We start from the raw sequence: 17,449 nt of genomic DNA on the forward strand, positions 1-17,449 counted from the left end.
AAATAAAAACATTCGAATGGCAATTTCAACATTTGAAGATTATTCATTTCTTTCATAGTCAAATTACGTTTGAATACCGAATTTCGTTCCGACAGCCCTAATATAAACTCTTACCTGAAGCAGAATTGTGGGGTTATCACTTTAGAGCAGTGATTCATTACTATTTTGATAACCAAATGATTCCGTCCCCACCATTTGTCACTTCCCTGAGCATTTTGGAAAATATGCCACACAGAAGGCATGTGAAGTTACTTGTCGGGGGGGCACGGTGGCGCAGTCGGTAGCGCTGTCGCCTCACAGCTAGAAGGTCCTGGGTTCGATTCCCGCCAGGGACGCTGTGGGCGCTGGGGGCGTGTTCTCTCCTCCACGTCATCGGCGCCCATACCCTAGGTGGGGTTGGCGAAAGGGCCTACTCTGTGTGGAGTTTGCATGTTCTCCCCGTGTCTCCTAGGGTAGTTAATACCCTCACAAAAACATGTAGTAATCCTGGTCACTATACTGCCTCCCCCTGGTCAGCCGGGGCGCCTGATGGAGGAGAAGGGAACTGGTTGGAATAACGTGTTCCTTCCACGCGCTATGTCCAACCAGGGAAACTCCCCCCTGTCGGGTGATAAGAAGCGGCCTGCTTGCTCCTCATGCATTGAAGGAGGCATGAGCTTCAGCTTGGGCTCTCCCTAGGCTGGCAGAGGGTAGGTAGTGCCCAGGATTACATAGGCAATTGGCACTGGGTGAAAAAATGTGGGTTACAAAATCGTGGGATAAAAATTATAGAAAAAAAAAAAAAAAGAAGTTACTTGTCTGACAATAATGTACCCCACAAGCAACAGCCATTTTGGGAGGTGCAATGCTGAATCACTGTTACCCTATTGTCTTCAAGCCTTAGCACAGCGTTCTACTGTACAAGGATGTGCGGCAGTGGTATTTCTGTTACAATTGAGGGTCACATGCTTTCACAAGGATTAAATGCCGTTTCAGAAACAAATACTACATAGAAAAGCATGTCATGAAAAACATGAGCGTTGACGTCAGAGGTCCGGCCCGCCTGCCGGCCGGCCCTTGGGGCAATTTTAATATAGGATGCCATTTTAATGGCCTGTTGGCTTCTTCCTTTTCTTGCACAATAACTTGTTTTCTTTCGATATGAATCGTTTCTATTTTATATTACAATGTGCTAATAAACTACTGAACAAAACCGCACAAATAAAATGAACAAAAATAAATGGGACCCTTCATTTACCTGGCTGAGTTGGGCTGGGACGTCGGGGGCTGAGGTGACGGCTGGGGCGGAGGGGGCATGGACTGAGGCGTCTGCACCTGCACAGGAGACGGCGACGACATCATCATCTGAGGCTGGACCTGTGAATGCGACGGAGAGCAAGAGAAGAGGAGATCAGCCTACAGTGTGTCACACAGAGAGAGAGGGCAGAGGAGCCGTGCGCCTAGGCTAAACTGATCCTCTCGGATCAGTGTTCTGTGTTTTACTTTAATGTCCCACGCCCATCTCATGTCATTGGCCACGTTCTACATTGTTCTACTTTTGTAGCTAATATGAGCGCTGATGTCAAGGCCAACCTGAAGACTCACGGTCATGGAATGCAACTGCAGAACATCAATACTCACCTTAAACAGTACATTAAAAAAAAGGTAGGGCAAGTGATTTTCTTTGGTTAAAAAGTGTTAAAAAGCTCTATATTCTGATTGTACTCATGGCTATCGTGTTTGTTCAGTAACAGGAGTCTACATGTCTCTCCAGCTCTTTATTAAACAGAAAATGCATGTTCAGGTCGGGATACCAATTCTATCCAATCAGGATAGAGAACTCAGACAGGATAACGATTAAACAAGTGACATTGGAAGTGATGACACAAAGAAATGAGCGGACAAAATTGGAACTGGAATAGTATGAAAATGATGCTGATAAATGGGTACCCTCTCCTGGTTGGATGCCTTTTTACCACCTACCTGAAATCGTATGTTCTGTTTATTAAAGAGCTGGAGAGACAGGGAGACTCATGCACTGAACAAACACTCTATAGCAATCATTACTATCAGAATATAGTGCTTTCACAAAACAAATAGTTTTAACCAAAGAATATCACTTACCCTACCTTTAGCTCTTTAACTCGGCAGGCTGCGACAAAGAAAGGCACCTTGCGGGTGAAATGTTTTTCCTCTGGGCGACGGCCACAGATACCGTTTGTGTTTACACACGGTACGACGATAGATCATAATGGATCTACATTTTCTGTGACCAGTTGAAAAGGTTAAAAAACACAAAAACACTGGCAGTGGGTGAGTTTATTTATGGATTTACTCTGGCAGAAAGAGTTAAGGGTGGGAAAAGTTTTATTTACCGGACACATCAACCCACCATTGGATTTGATTACAAATTCATCAGCCACCGTCGCCATTTTACCAGTCAAATACTTTTTGGAACAGCAAATAGACTCATGGTGATGACTGTCAGTGATTCTTGGATATGGCCACTTGTGTCCACAACTTACGGCATTTTGACTAGTAACAGGTGTTGATTTAACACAGTGACTGGACAGGTGTGTCAAAACAATTACTAAAAGACTACTTTGAATCTGTCTGTTCTCTCCGTTACAGTCAAACATGAGAGATATGAGAGAAAAATGTCTGGGTTTTAGTTTGAGGTTTAGATGTAAGGAGAGTTAGGAAGTGTATGGACAAATGGAGGGAGAACGGGAAGTAGAGAGCTTAACACACAGAAGCACAACATGACGATGTCAGAGGACACTGGAGTTGTTAGAACACTGTTTCCCAAACACAAGTAAATATACCGTACTCTACCCCCCCCCCCCCCCCCCTGCAGTTTCTTAGTTGTTTTTGACCATTATTATATATATATATATATATTAAAAAAAAGGTCAGAGAAAATAAATATTTCAATTCAAAATAATTTAATTTCATAAATAATCAAATAAAAACAGGCAGCACCCTGGCATCGAATAATCAGGTCAGGGTCAATAGTGAGTCCGAGGCTGGGGGTGAGGATGGGGTTAAAATACCTGTTGCATCTGCTGTCCTCCGAGCCCAGCAGGGTTGGGGGGGTTTGGGGCGCGAGGCAACCCAGGTGGAATTTGCATCCCAGGACGTAGCAGCATCTTTGGAAAGAGACGACAAAGAGGGGACACAACAAGACAATGTCACAACAAGACACAAAATAAAGAAGAACATTTTTTTTTAAAAGACCAAAATGCAAGTGCAATTAGTGGACATGAGGCGTGCATGCACTGCAGCACGCGCACGCACACACACACACACACACACACACACACACACACACACACACACACACACACAGGAGCAACGGAAAAGACAGGCATATGTATGTGAATTGGCAAGCATGTGAATTCACATGCACATCCTTAGCTCAAAACAACACATACCTCTCACTCACACGCACACACACAGCAATGGTTGGGGATCAGTGCCAATTAACAGTGTGGAACATGTTGTCACTGCTGTACGGCAGTGTTCATTTTGACAGCAAATTTTGATTTAGTCTTAGTCTTATGAATAACACACCATTTAGTCTTAGTCCTATTTTAGTCTTCTGAAATGTGTTTAGTCTTAGTCTAGTCTAGTCGACTAAATATCAAAACCTTAAGTCTTTTAGTCTTTGTCAAAAACAATTACACTGCAGCATATTCTGATTTAGTCTCAGTCTTAGTCGTTTGAATAACACACCATTTAGTTTTAGTCCTATTTTAGTCTTCTGAAAATTGTTTAGTCTTAGTCTTGTCTAGTCGACTAACCCATTAAGACCTGAAGCCGATTCTACATGTCTCCTAAATCCCAACAAAAAAATGTTCGCTTTAAAAATATATATATATTCAAAGATTTGCACACATTTTCTTGAATTTTCAAAAATAGCAGATCTACAAGCTCGTAGCGCGGCACTCGGTGCCGCGCTATGAGCTTGTATATCTGCTATTTTTGAATAGCCCAAAGTGTAAAATAATGCTTTTTAGCTCAAATCTAAAAATGACACAGTTCCAGGTCTTAATGGGCTAAATATAAAAAACCTTAGTCTTTTAGTCTTAGTCGACAAAATTAACACTGCTGTACGGTCAGAGGTGGAGCGAATGGCTGGTACAGTGTATATCGTCGCTGTCGAGAAGAAACCTCCCATCTCATTATTCTACGTTTTTTGGTGTTTTTCCCCATAAATTAACGCCCTACTTGATCATACATACTACAGCGTCACACCAAAAAAACATCAAAGGTAGCAGGTCCGAAAGCTTGAGACGCGGTGAGAAGCGACGTGTTTTGAGCTTGTAGATCTGCTACTTTCGCATTTGAACCCTGAAAAGTACGAGTTTTGGACATGTGGGGTTTTCCCCCTGACAAGAGACGATATGACAGATGATGCTTGCCGAGTGTTTCCTGCTCCCCAACCATGCGGTCGACATTTGGTTTGATTCTAGCTAAATGCACATCTTTCCTCTCTCTACCCACAGCTTCCTGTCTCTTTACACTCTTGTCTGGAAAAATAAATATTTTCTATCAGATTGGCCGTTACAAAGATGTCCAATCTGTTTTTGTTTTTTTTTAACCCTGTATCTGATCTTTAGAAAATGGGAGCTAGTATGACATTTCCCCTTTTCTACTTCAGACAGACAGTGAGTCTGTCTGAGTATTTCAGCAACATGAAGTGGCTGTGGTATAACATGCTACATTTAAATTACACACCACCATCTGCTGGATGAAAAATTGTGACATCACAATTCTTACGTGAATAAAAATGCCCCCCCCCCACCCCATTAATGATTTGGCTATTTCATAACAACAGACAATGTGTCCTTGTTTATATTCATGATGATTTATTTAAGCAAGAAGCACTGCTATAAATTGACATGAACTTGGTCCATGTTAACAGAAGGCCTAATGGTAAAATATCTATTAAATTAAAGTGTTGATGATCAAAAGCTTTTTTCTCACTGACTAACATTAAACTATGTTTATTCATGTTCTAATTATACTGTTCAGTAATGCATTAATTAAGCTATTTCAAAACAGCAGACAGAACTAATATGGACTATGAACTTGTGGACAGTAATGTTAATATATTTAATTTAAAAGTGCCAATAATGACGATCAAGCCACACTTGGGTGTAATATTGCGATTATACAACAGTTACCATCAAAATAAAACTTTGGAATTTTATTCCATCAAAATAAAACATATTATTCCATCAAAAAAAAACATTTTATTCCTATTGTGGGGCATTTCGCTCTCAAAATACCTTTTCTGCAAGTGTTATCTCTCGGTTATCCTGGAAATACAAGGGGTCTGAGTCTCAGTTTACTGTCCAGACCAAACATTTAGATGGCTGCCTGTGCACTAGACAACTTTTCCCAAACTGAACAAACTGAAACAAAACTTAACTGTTAGCTAAATCTCACTGTAATTAAGATAATCAATAGAATATCCATTTTTTAAAATGACAGATTTAGCTACTACGTCTGCAAACTGCTAGCCTAGTCACTTAGCTCTGCGAGACTCCGGCTGATCAGCACAGCTGATTTTTATATTTTTGATAAGGTGTGCTGTCATGCTCGCTTGAGCACGGGTAGAGAGCCTATTTCAACCAATCAGATTGCTTGGTCGGAACTACCTGTTGTACGATTTCTGTTTTCTCATCGTCTTTGTGAAAGAATAAGGCTATGGGGCATGTTTTTTTGTGATGCACATGAAGGTGTTTACTTGGCATGAAATGTGCTAAACACATAGGAGTTGACTTGACTTACCTGCCCAGGTACGGCGCCTGCCAGCTGGGCCTGAGCTGCAGCCTGTTGGGCCTGCTGTGCAGCCTGCTGTTGCTGCAAGGCTGCTCTGGCCTACACACGCGCGCGCGCACACACACACACACACACACACACACACACACACACACACACACACACACACACACACACACACACACACACACACACACACACACACACAGACAAATAAGCACACAAATGCATAAACAGGCACCCAACAACAAAGATATGTGCACATAAACATCCACACAAACGCAGAGGCAAACACAAATACATACACATCTACACATTTCAATCGGGTGACCCTATTTTGGGCATGCCATTATAGGTGTAGGGACGCTTTTTGTTGTGGTTTCGGTTCATCAGATACCTCCCCAACTATGTCACCTGCACGTTCTACTCCCAGTGATACATTACAAGCTCTAAACTGCACTGAGTAAAATGCTCAACACCACTACTCCCAGACATGGCAGCAAACAGCAAAGGAATTCTTTATTCTTCTGTTTTTCCTGGCCAAAGGTTGCACTTTCAATCAAGTCCCTACAGTTTATGAATGCTGCAGCAGCAGCGGCACCCCTCCACATACCTGCAGAGCCTGGATTTTGAGCTGCTGTTGCTGCTGTTGTTGACTGAGTGAACTGATGTTAACGTTGGGCATCTGGCCAGGCAGAGACTGGGGCACCATGCCGGGCTGCTGCTGCTGCTGCTGTTGGGCGTGTGGGGGCAGCTGGCCCTGCTGGGACTGAGACTGGGCCTGGACCTGCTGCTGCTGCTGCTGTTGTTGTTGTTGTACCATGTGCTGAATGGACTGGGCTTGTGCCTGCGCCTGGGCTTGAGCTTGGGCTTGAGCCTGGGCCTGATGAGCCTGAGCTTGAGCTTGAGCCTGAGCCTGAGCATGCTGCTGTTGTTGTTGTAGCTGTAGCTGTACAATCTGCTGCTGTGTCTGCAGTCTGGATGGATGCATCTGGAGGGGGAGAGAGAGAGACATGAAGATGCTGGCTGACAAAACGTTCATGACACTTATTCAGAGCTTCCACTTTAAGTCACTCTGGATAAGAGCATCTGCTAAACGTCTTAAACTAGGAAATGATGTGGATTCGCAGGATCCCAGGTGGATCTCGGACTTGGGTCCTAAGTGATTCGGTGCCTAAACCCTAACTTCAAACGAACTATGCCTAAACCTAACCTTAACCTCACAAACACTATGCCTAACCCAAACCTCACAGAAACTATGCCTAAACCTAACCTCAAAACCACATCCACCTGGGCAAAACACCGGGAAAAGAGAGAGTCCGATGTGACCAGCCTGTAAAAACGTTGGTGCTGATCAGTCCCAGCCAGATGTCATGAAAGGGAATTATGAAGGCAATTGCACACAGCCGGTCGATGGCTTAGTGCAGTGGTTCTCAACCTTTTCAGGCCGCCACCCCTCAAACTAACCATATGGGACACCCCCATTGTGTTGTTCCACAGATAAATATTGTGGAAAAGAAATTGCTTAGTGCAGTGGTTCTCAACCTTTTCAGGCCGCCACCCCTCAAACTAACCATATGGGACACCCCCATTGTGTTGTTCCACAGATAAATATTGTGGAAAAGAAATTGCTAACAAACTGAGCTCCGACTGTGCTCACCTCCGAGTTGTGAGAGTCAAATCCTAGAGAGGAGTTCTGATTATTCTGATAATTAATCATATCTACAGAGGGTTAATTTGGCCGTGACAGTTAGGACTCAAAAGGTAGCATTTCTTTGAGATAAAACCGAAGTAAATGTATTCGATATTTACTGGAAATTTACTGTAATGTCTATATTTCCTACTCTTACTCAATTTACCATGGTTACTAAACAGAGAAGATATAATTTTAGAGTTAGGAAGTTTCTGTAATACCCTCCCTGGTTCGGATATAATTATGTTCTAATACCTGGTTCTGTTGCTGCTGGTTCTGGGCCTGCTGTTGGTTCTGATGCTGGAGCTGTTGGTTCTGGTGGTGTTGTTGTTGTTGTTGTTGTTGTTGTTGCTGCTGTTGTTGTTGTTGTTGCTGCTGCTGCTGCTGTTGTTGCTGCTGTTGCTGCTGCTGTTGAAGCTGCTGTAGTTTGAGCTGCTGCTGAACCTGGAACTGTTGCTGGATGGCAGCGTTCTGTTGCTGCTGCTGCAGAGCATTTTGTTGCTGCTGCTGCTGCTGTTGTTGGGCCTGTTGGAACTGCTGGAATTGGATGGACTGTTGTTGCTGCTGCTGCTGCTGTTGCTGCTGCTGTTGCTGCTGCTGGGCCTGGACCATCTGCTGCATCTGCAGCTGACTAGGACCTCCTACTGGTGGACGGATGTGAAGGGAGGAGAGAGAAAGAGAGAGAGAGAGAGAGACATCCTACAGCTGAGAGGTTGAGCAGCTAAGCAGAGTGGTCTGGACTGGGTATTAAAACATAAACAAACAGCCGGAACTGAAGCACTTTTTGTAGCACTTTTAGTTTTATCTTATTTTCTTTGACGTTGTTCAAAGCTAAAACAAATCTTGGCGAGAAGTTATTATGCAAGGTCGAACACAGCCAGCATCCACTGTCACCAGGGTCTGGAAAGAAGTAGTGCATTTGTCCAGCAAAACAATCAAACAGACCGACAAATACAAAGACAGACAGACAGACAGACAGACAGACAGACAGACTAACACCACACATCGGAGGAAACACACTCACTGGCTTGCGGGTTTCCAGCCACCCCTGCCATGGCATGCTGGCCTATCTGCATGGGCCCCATGCCGCCCATCGGGGCACCGGTGGGGCGAGGCCCCATGCCGATGCCGCCGGGGGCCCCTCCTACCCCTGTCAGGTTAGTCAGGGCATTCATGGCATCTAGCAAGAAGGGCAGACAACAGATGACAGTACAGAGCTCATGAACATGCACTGCTGATCGTCAACGCTACAAGTTCAGGTCTCTAGTCTAGTAGAAGACAGAACGCAATTTAAAAAACAATAAGTAGATTAATGCATGTCCACTTACCTGGGCCCCCTTGTGCCTTCTTGTCTGTGAAACGGAATACAGTTTGTTATGATTCAGTTCACCATTAGCACATCCTGGAAAAATACTCAGGAACTGACAATAACCACTCTACATCTGCGTGACAAAACAAAACAGGAAACAGTTTGAAAAAGGTCTACACACAATCTGATTTATCCCACAATTCAGCAACCAATTTGACCGGTACTTTACCAACCAAGTAGATTTTGTGAACAGGCGGGACACATTAATTGTGAAGTTACATTGGTCTTAGATTGGACCTTTTCTTACCCGAAATTGCATGTCCAACTCAACCCATTCAGACCGGGGACACATCTGTGTCATTTTAAGATTTCTTTGGGCTATTCAAAAATAGCAGATCTACAAGCTCGTAGCGTGGCGTTTAATTTTTATTATGTTGCAGTGGTTCTCAAACTTTTTTTCATGTCAAGGACCACCCAAAAATGTTGTTCCAGGGACCCCCCCAGAAGTAAAGTGAGTTAAAAATGTTTGCTTCAAAAGTATATATACATTCAAAGATTTGCGCAAATTTAAAAAAGGAAAATAGCAGATCTACAAGCTCGTATATCTGCTATTTTTTGAATAGCCAAAGTATAAAATAATGGTTTAAAGTGGTTACACACAGATGCTTTCCCGGCTTTAATGGGTTAAAAGGATTCTCTGTGTATGGCCGTCTCTTTCTCCTACTCTGTATCTTTTAGTCTGTCTTATGGTGGCTGTCTCTTGTCTCGTCTCCATGCTCTAATATTTTACTCTGTCTCTTCCGCTTCATGTCTTTCAACTTAACAACGTTGTACATGTTTTTTTTTTAGCACAGCATTTTCAACATCCTCCACAAAGACAGAAGCTTTATCAATTTAAAGGGATAGTTCACCCCCAAAATGACTTTGTTTCTATTGATTAGTTACCCCATGGAGACTTGAATTCATGGATACTACCGGTCCGCTGGTCATCCAAATTTTTTTTTGGGTGAACTATCCGTTTAACCAGATGACCACATTTTGAATTAGCCAATTAATATTCAGCTATAAAGTAGGCGGTTTTGAGAAGCCCCTTTGTTTCCTCCTGCAACGCTGCAACTGTGCAGCTTTAGCCATCACATTATTTACTCAATCTGCCTCATGCTGCACTCTGTAGTGAGAGAGAGAGAGAGAGAGAGAGAGAGAGAGAGAGAGAGTGCACAGATGGCAGTCTGTCTGATACAGAGATTCCAGTCAGTCCTCCTGCATTCACGTTGGCCAATTATATTATTAATAACGTCACTGTAAATGTGTGCGACACTCATTTCAATGTGTGCGACATTATAAGTGCTACATTCGTGAGAATCATTTAAATGTGTGATAATAACTTAAGCCTGGTGGGTGGGGTTCTTACCTCACCTATACACAACCATTTGTATTTACTGTATTTAAAATATGTTTTAATGTTTGCAAATTAAATAGAATCTAGCTTGCACAATGTGCAAAGCACATCCATAAACCAATTTAGTCTGGAATCAAAGAAACACAATCACAGAAGATCTACACACTGCAGCTCCCTTGATTGCAAATGTATTGAATGTGCCCACGGTGTGTGGATCATCTTTGTATCTTCTACAACTAAAACAGAATAAAATAAAGAACAATCCTTTACAAAAGAGAACAAAGAGAGATAGCAGGACTGGTTGTTTGACTCACGAATGTCTCTGAAGTGGATGATCAATCTTGCCACCAGGGACAAATATTCTTCCTGAAAGGAGAGAGAGAGAGAGAGAGAGTGATTACACCAGTAAACGCACACAAAACAAGTGTCACATTATATCCGATTATTACATCAGTGGTTCTCAAAGTGCTTCCCCCAGGGGTCCTTGAGGGGGGCTCCCCAGCAAAAATTGTTAATACACCATCACAATCATTTTTACCCCATAATCCATATTTTTGTTGGCTATTTGAAAATAGCAGATCTACCATCTCACAGCGTGTGAGGTTTTCTTTTTTTTTAAAAACACAAATCTTCTCTTCTGGGGGGTCCCTGGCACAAACCATTTTAAGATGTGGGGTCTGCGGCCAAATATATATATATATATATATATATATATCAATTTGGGGGTCCTCCACGTGGAAAGGTTTGAGAACCACTGGCCTACTCTAGATCATACTGTGTTAGTACTGCTGGGGTACAAACGTTTAGCCCACAGGTCCATTTTGACACGGCCTCAGGTCTACCCAATCAAATACATTAGGAGTAAATATCAAGTCTTCTTTTTTTTCTTTTAAGATCATACATTTTATTTGTTTTCTGTGTGAGTCATCCATTATTGTATTGTGGCTAAATAAAACTGTGTGCATGTCAGGCGAATTTCAGCAGAATTAGTTTCTATGATTAATGTTAAAAGTGTCAAAGTAAATATGCATAGTGAGATGAATTGGAGATAGAATAGGTGTGCAATACAAGTAAGGATGTGGCTAGCTAGCTAGCTTAACCACATGAACCCTGCCGTCCCAATTTTGGGCATGTCATTAGAAGCAAAAATGTAAGAATTTTAATATTTTTCAAAAATAGCGGCCAATCTACCAGCTTGTGACACATTGTGAGCTTGTAGATGCAGCTATTTTCGCAGAATTAGCAGCAAAAAGGGAATCAACAGAACTATCGAGTTGCCGTCAAGGCATTTTCCTGCGTCACTGTGTGATGCGTAGTAAGCTTGAATGGAGTTCACGTGTTTGAATTAACTATAATTAGTCATTGTCACACTCCCCAAGATATCTAGCAGTGTGGAGAGACTTTTCTACAACAGAATTTGAATTATAAACATCTCTATTAGTATTCACTGATGAAAAGCACTTGACTTTACGGTCACTGGCACTTGACTGGAAACTATGGCTGCGATAATCAAAAATTGTGGTCACATTTTTCACCACATTTTGCCAGCTAACTTGCACTCGTCTCCTCACCAAGTACACAAGGATTAATAACCACAACAACGTACATCCGGCTGACAGGAACAAAACAATAAAATAAAAACAGAGACAAATACTGTACATAGTATGTGACCAAATATATGACACCGAGAAGCATAATGTGCAACAAAGGCATTAGAAAAACATTCTATTCTATTTTTCCACCAACAAATGTATCATCATCATCAATATCAATATTTGTGATTAATTATTTTAATTGCAATATTCACTTAAATAAACTCAAACTCAATTATAATTTTATCATTAATAAATGTGTAGCCCTATTGGAAACTGGCAGATGCATTACGATGAAATTATTTACTGATATTAATTCTGCCATATCCTCTTCGATCATTTGGGCTAGGCCATTATCGACTTAAGCCACTTAATGTGTAACAAATAGCGAAAATAGATGGGGCGGCTACGGCTTGTAGATCGGCTATTTTCACAACCTTTGAAAATGTTGACATTATTCGCTTATAATGGCATGTCCAAGAACAGGGATGCCATATTAAAAGTCTTCAATGGTGTGTCTGATGGTTTTGGTTGACTAGTTACTCACTCTTGATTTGGCTTTGACATAAACGTGGTTCTCCATGTCATTGCTGGTTTTAGTGTGTGGGGTACCAGCCTTCCTCATCGCCTCTTCACTGGAAAGAGAACCAGTCAGATGAGTAGGCAGCAGACAAAACTTAACTTAACAGTGATTCATATGTACCAATAACTGTGATTCACACGCATACCAATATCTTAGCCTTGGATCAAGACTATTATAGAGGTATTTTATAGAGTCTGACTTTTACTTAGATATGCAAATGTCAAAATCGATTAAATACATCTATGATAGATAGCCTTGATCCAAGGCTCCAAGGCTACAGGCTATATCTCACAGTTAAGAGTGAGATTTGAAGATCCTGTACCATTATGCCCACACACACACATTACACAAAAAAAAGATTAGCATAATTCCAATACAATATTCAGAACCACAGGCAAGAACTTCATACATCTAATAATGAGTAGCCAAATTAATTTGGAAAGAGAATGGTTATTATATCGAACAGGGGTCTTCAACAGGGGGTCCAGGGCCCCTTGGGGGTCCTCAGATGTTACTCCAAATCTTTCTATAATAGGATCTTTTTCAAGATCCTATTATACACTTGAACCCTAGCATTCGTTCTCTGAGGAGAACTTTTGCCAAAAAATAACAGATCTACAAGCTCACAATGCCTCGCAGATCGGCTATTTTCAGCAAAGAGGTTTGGTGTAGAGGGGAAAAAAGAGCAGACCGAAAGATCATGTTTACTAAGAATTGACGGTTTAAGTGGTCAAATGTCTGAAAATACATTAACATGGATCCACACTGATATGATGTTAGTGCTGTTAAAGCAAGTCTATGAAGCTACCTATGAAATCTATGAAAAAGTTTAATCTGCAACAAATTGAGATGGGGGGGTCCCTGCTTCATCCGTTTCTCAGCCATAGGGGGTCCTTGGCCTGAACAACGCTTAAAGACCCCCTGATATATAGGATATTGTTTGGCCCCAAAGTTGTTTAACTGAAGCCTCGGGATCTCTCTATAATAGATAAAACCCCACTATTTAATAAATACTGTCACTATATGAACGTTGATGACGTCACACGACTCACTGACCAACGAGGTTAGCTCGCTGGCTAACCTAGCATGCTAGCTAGCTAGCGTGCTAACATTAGCCTCCTCCACCATACATATAGCGGCTGCTGCGTCAAATTAGCTTAATATCATCATTTTGTTTTACATGCAAAATTAACAGAAAGGGGCTGGAGGCCTCGTCAATTATTTAAGCTAATTGTTTCCCGTACTGCGACGCACACACACACACACAATAACCCAGCATATGATGTTTAGCTTAGCAAAAAGAAAAAAAGAAAAACGGACTTTAAACATGCGTTATTTCCGTAGCTTTTTAAACATATTGTAAGAGAAAAGAAAGGAGGAAAAAAAAAACAAGTCTCACATTTGTGTAACAACTTTTTGTCTAAACTGCGGGCTCCGCCAGTCGCTGTCTGGTCCGGGGACTTCCATGGCGGCGGAGTGTTTATTTATGTTATAACTTAAAAACAAGTCGTATATATGTCTCTGTTATAGTTCCTCCTGGAGGTTAGACGATGTTGTTATCGATCCTCTGTGGACTGGAGGCTCTGCTGCTCTGACAAGTAGGGTTGCCAGGTTTTGGGAGAGAAATAAGCAGCTAGATCTGTGAAAACAAGCCCAAAAAGAAGCCACACGAGCAGTTTGAACCTTAAGAAAGCAATTTTTGGCGATTTGTTTTTTTTAAAGAAGGAATAGAGTAATACATAATCAGTCACCAAAAACCAGCATGGTCCTACAAAGAATAATACTTGAATAATGTTTTTCAACACATTACAACAACAACACACGTCGGCTAAGCTTGTAGATCAGCTATTTTCAAATAAAATTGTGAAACATTTTAACAACACACACAAATCTTGTATGGTGGTGACCCTCGCACAAAATATTTTCAGATGGGGGTCCGTGGACAAAATAAATACATATTAATTTGGGGGTCCTTGATCATTACATTTTTTTTTTTAAACCACTGGTTTAAACAACATTAGGAATCAAGCCCAAAATAAGCAACTACTTTGGAGACAAGCCCAAAAACCCGCAACCTCCAATATTTACAAGCTACTTTGCAGAAAAACAAGCCCAAAGTCGCCTATAATAAGCGGACATGGCAACACTGGTGACAAGCAAACACCGCCTCTGCCGCCTACCAACACATTCTTCTTCTGGTGTGCGCGGGTGTAAAACCTATTTCATGTATTACATCCACCTATAGGCCAGGCAAGGCAAGGCACGTTTGTACTATCTGGAGAGTGGTTTTCAAAGCTTTTCATTTCAAGGTCTCCCATAAGACTCTTATAGTGTAAAACTGGTTCTCTCTTAAAGAGAGTGAACAAAATGGAACCAGTTTTACACTCTCTCAGAGTCACAGGCCAGTGTTCCTGAGGAGGGTCCCTGGACCCCACTTAAAAAGTTACAAACCACTTATATAATGCAACATATTTTACAGCATATTTGTCTATCTTATTGTATTATTAATTAATGTATTCTATTAACCACTTTGAAGCTTTTGTCCCTATTTTGGGCATGTCATTCTACTTTTTTTTTCTAAATAACTGATCTACAAGCTCACAACACGTCACATCACAAGCTTATAGATCAACTATATTCACTGTGTGATCAATTGGGCTTAAATCGCTAAAGAACACTAAATCAACATTCATAATCAATCTATCTATCTATCTATCTATCTATCTATCTATCTATCTATCTATCTATCTATCTATCTATCTATCTATCTATCTATCATGAATTCACCTGTCCTTACTGTTCCTCTGTCACAAAACAAGTAATTAATTTACTGTGCATTTACAACACATAACTAATTGAACAAAGTGTTACCTTGTCAGATTGATAGATTCTAATTAATGGATTTTTGTCTCTCATTGTGATTACATGTTGGCAATATTACATGTTGCGTTTTTCACTAAAAAGAATATTCACAAAATATAAATGTGTTCTATTCATGTTTTCACAGTCTTCAGCAGCTCATGTTACAACCTATTAGTAGTCCAGAATCAAGCCATCTGTTGTGTTTCATGCCCAGCTCAATAAACAGAACATGACTCAGCCTTTGTTCAAACTCCCTGGAACTCATGCCGCTTGATGATGTACAGGAAATCCTGTGCCTGTGACCTTTTTTGTATTTTTTTTTTAGCTGATGGCCTCCAACACCCATCATGATCATGTAATTTAATACATCTCACAAGAACATATAAAGAAATATTTTCTTATAATTTGAATCACCATTCATTGACTGGAGGAACCCAGGGGTCAACCTAGGCCTGCTCCCTTTTCAGGCTACAAACATTATGTCTTCGGCGAAATTAGCCTAGCCGTGCGTTGCTTTGCAATGTGTTGTGAGCTTGTAGATTGACGATTTATTAAAGGCAACTGCACTCTTAACTGAGGTGTCAAGAGATAGATGCGCTCGGGTGGCGCAGTGGTAAAGTACCTGCCCACTACCACAGAGGTTGTGTGTTCGATTCCTCGATTCCTCCACCAACTCCACCGTGGTGCAGCTGGCTTTGTTGGGCATCTTTATGAATACAATTGGCCCATGTTCACGGGAGGGAAGCCGGCTAAGCGGGGTGGGGGTCACTGCAGGTAATAATAAGGTAATAAGGTAATACAACAGACTGGGGCAGCACCTGTCAGCAGGGAGTGTTGGGCGGGAGGAGTAGGCCGAAGGCTCTATGTCCTCCCGGTGGGGGCCCCTCACTGGCAGGCGAGTCAGTAGGATACAACACACAAATGTGTGTGGGGAGAAATGTTGTGGCAGAACAACTATGTTGGGGGTAAAAGGTCAAATCTTCCTAAATATGTTTATTTTCCTATAAAATAATGCAAGACATTAACCTTTTAGAGTTGTTACTAATTAATACATTTACAGATTGAGAGTATTAGTCTAAAAATAAGCTGTGACACTGGGAGGGGAATAATTTGTTCTCTTGTGACTCCTTGAGAATTCAATTTTTCTCAGTTCTCAGAAGGATGAAGCAATAATGTTAAATGGTGGGTTTCATAGGCTAACATTGCAAGTAGGTCAGTAAGTTATCAATCAACTATTGCTTGAAGATTTGGGTGGTCCTTAAAAGTGTTTGAAGCAGACATTCGGTTTCCTTGCATAATGTTTTCCCGCCGCATGCTCTCTTGTCCCTCTAAATTATTCTAAGGACAAATGTGAATGCCTCAATAGTAGGAAGAGAAAAATCCTATATTAAAATTGCCTACAGAATAAGTGGACCATGGACCGCTGGCTGTGGTCACAAACGTAACTTCCAGACCTGCGAGGCGCACCGTTGCTCCAATCCGCACCAAACTTGGCACCAACACTGGTCAGGGGTCTGCCATCAAAATAGCCACACCAGGGGTCACAGGCGCACCATTGCTCCGCCCCCTCTACGTTCCTTTTGGCTGGATTTAAACAGCCATAACTCCAGTTCCCAGAATGCTAAAGCCGTCAAACTTGGTAGGTGGTCCTACAGGATGGGCTGTAATTGTTGAAGCCCTGCCCCCTCTGCTTTCCTATTGGCTGGGGTTTAAACAGCCATAACTCCAGTTCCCATGCTAAAGGCTCCAAACTTGGTGGGTGGTCCCAACCCAACGACTTCAAATTTCATCAAAAAATGACCACTTAAAATTTTTCCAGTTTTACCCGAAAGTGGCCGTAGAGACCCGAAACTCTGCCTACCTATTTTTGGGTACAGCGGTAAAGATCTGATGTTGATCAGACCACTGGAAGTGGTTGAGATTGCAATTTGTCCCCCACTCTGATAATGTATTTACCCCTACCTCCCGAACGCAAGGTCGCACAGGTATGACAGTGGACATGGGTGCATCATTGCTCCAATTAGCACTGTTCAGGGGTCTGCTATGAAAATAGTCACACTAGGGGCCATGTTGGTGCAAACACTGTTCAGGGGTCTGATATGACAATAGTCACACCAGGGGCCATGTCAGGGTCCCCCGGGGGCCACAGGCACACCATTGCTCCGAACAAATGCAGTTCAGGGATCTGCCATGACAATAGTTACACCAAAAAAATAAATTAAAGGTAGGGTAAGTGATATTT

General features: G+C 41.9%; 1 protein-coding gene across 4 annotated transcripts in view; it reads right to left on the reverse strand.

The window, feature by feature from the left end:
* med15 (mediator complex subunit 15) overlaps positions 1-13,940 on the reverse strand; it is a 31,487-nt gene extending 17,547 nt beyond the window's left edge. Inside the window, exons 1-10 of one of the 4 annotated variants that reach the window (XM_084072596.1) lie at positions 13,745-13,940; positions 12,310-12,397; positions 10,485-10,536; positions 8,791-8,814; positions 8,487-8,642; positions 7,718-8,103; positions 6,383-6,760; positions 5,779-5,868; positions 3,033-3,128; positions 1,238-1,356 (exon numbers count right to left, since the gene is read on the reverse strand). In XM_084072596.1, coding sequence (XP_083928722.1) covers positions 1,238-1,356; positions 3,033-3,128; positions 5,779-5,868; positions 6,383-6,760; positions 7,718-8,103; positions 8,487-8,642; positions 8,791-8,814; positions 10,485-10,536; positions 12,310-12,397; positions 13,745-13,812 — 1,457 coding nt within the window. In that variant the 5' untranslated portion in view covers positions 13,813-13,940. Of the gene's footprint in view, positions 1-1,237; positions 1,357-3,032; positions 3,129-5,778; positions 5,869-6,382; positions 6,761-7,717; positions 8,107-8,486; positions 8,643-8,790; positions 8,815-10,484; positions 10,537-12,309; positions 12,398-13,744 lie in introns of all 4 variants that reach the window. The other 3 variants (XM_084072595.1, XM_084072598.1, XM_084072597.1) reach the window with 3 other exon arrangements.
* Positions 13,941-17,449: the final 3,509 nt, after the last annotated feature.

Source organism: Gymnoscopelus microlampas (assembly GCF_963454915.1).
Source record: "Gymnoscopelus microlampas genome assembly, chromosome: 11".
NCBI classification, from domain to species: domain Eukaryota; kingdom Metazoa; phylum Chordata; class Actinopteri; order Myctophiformes; family Myctophidae; genus Gymnoscopelus; species Gymnoscopelus microlampas.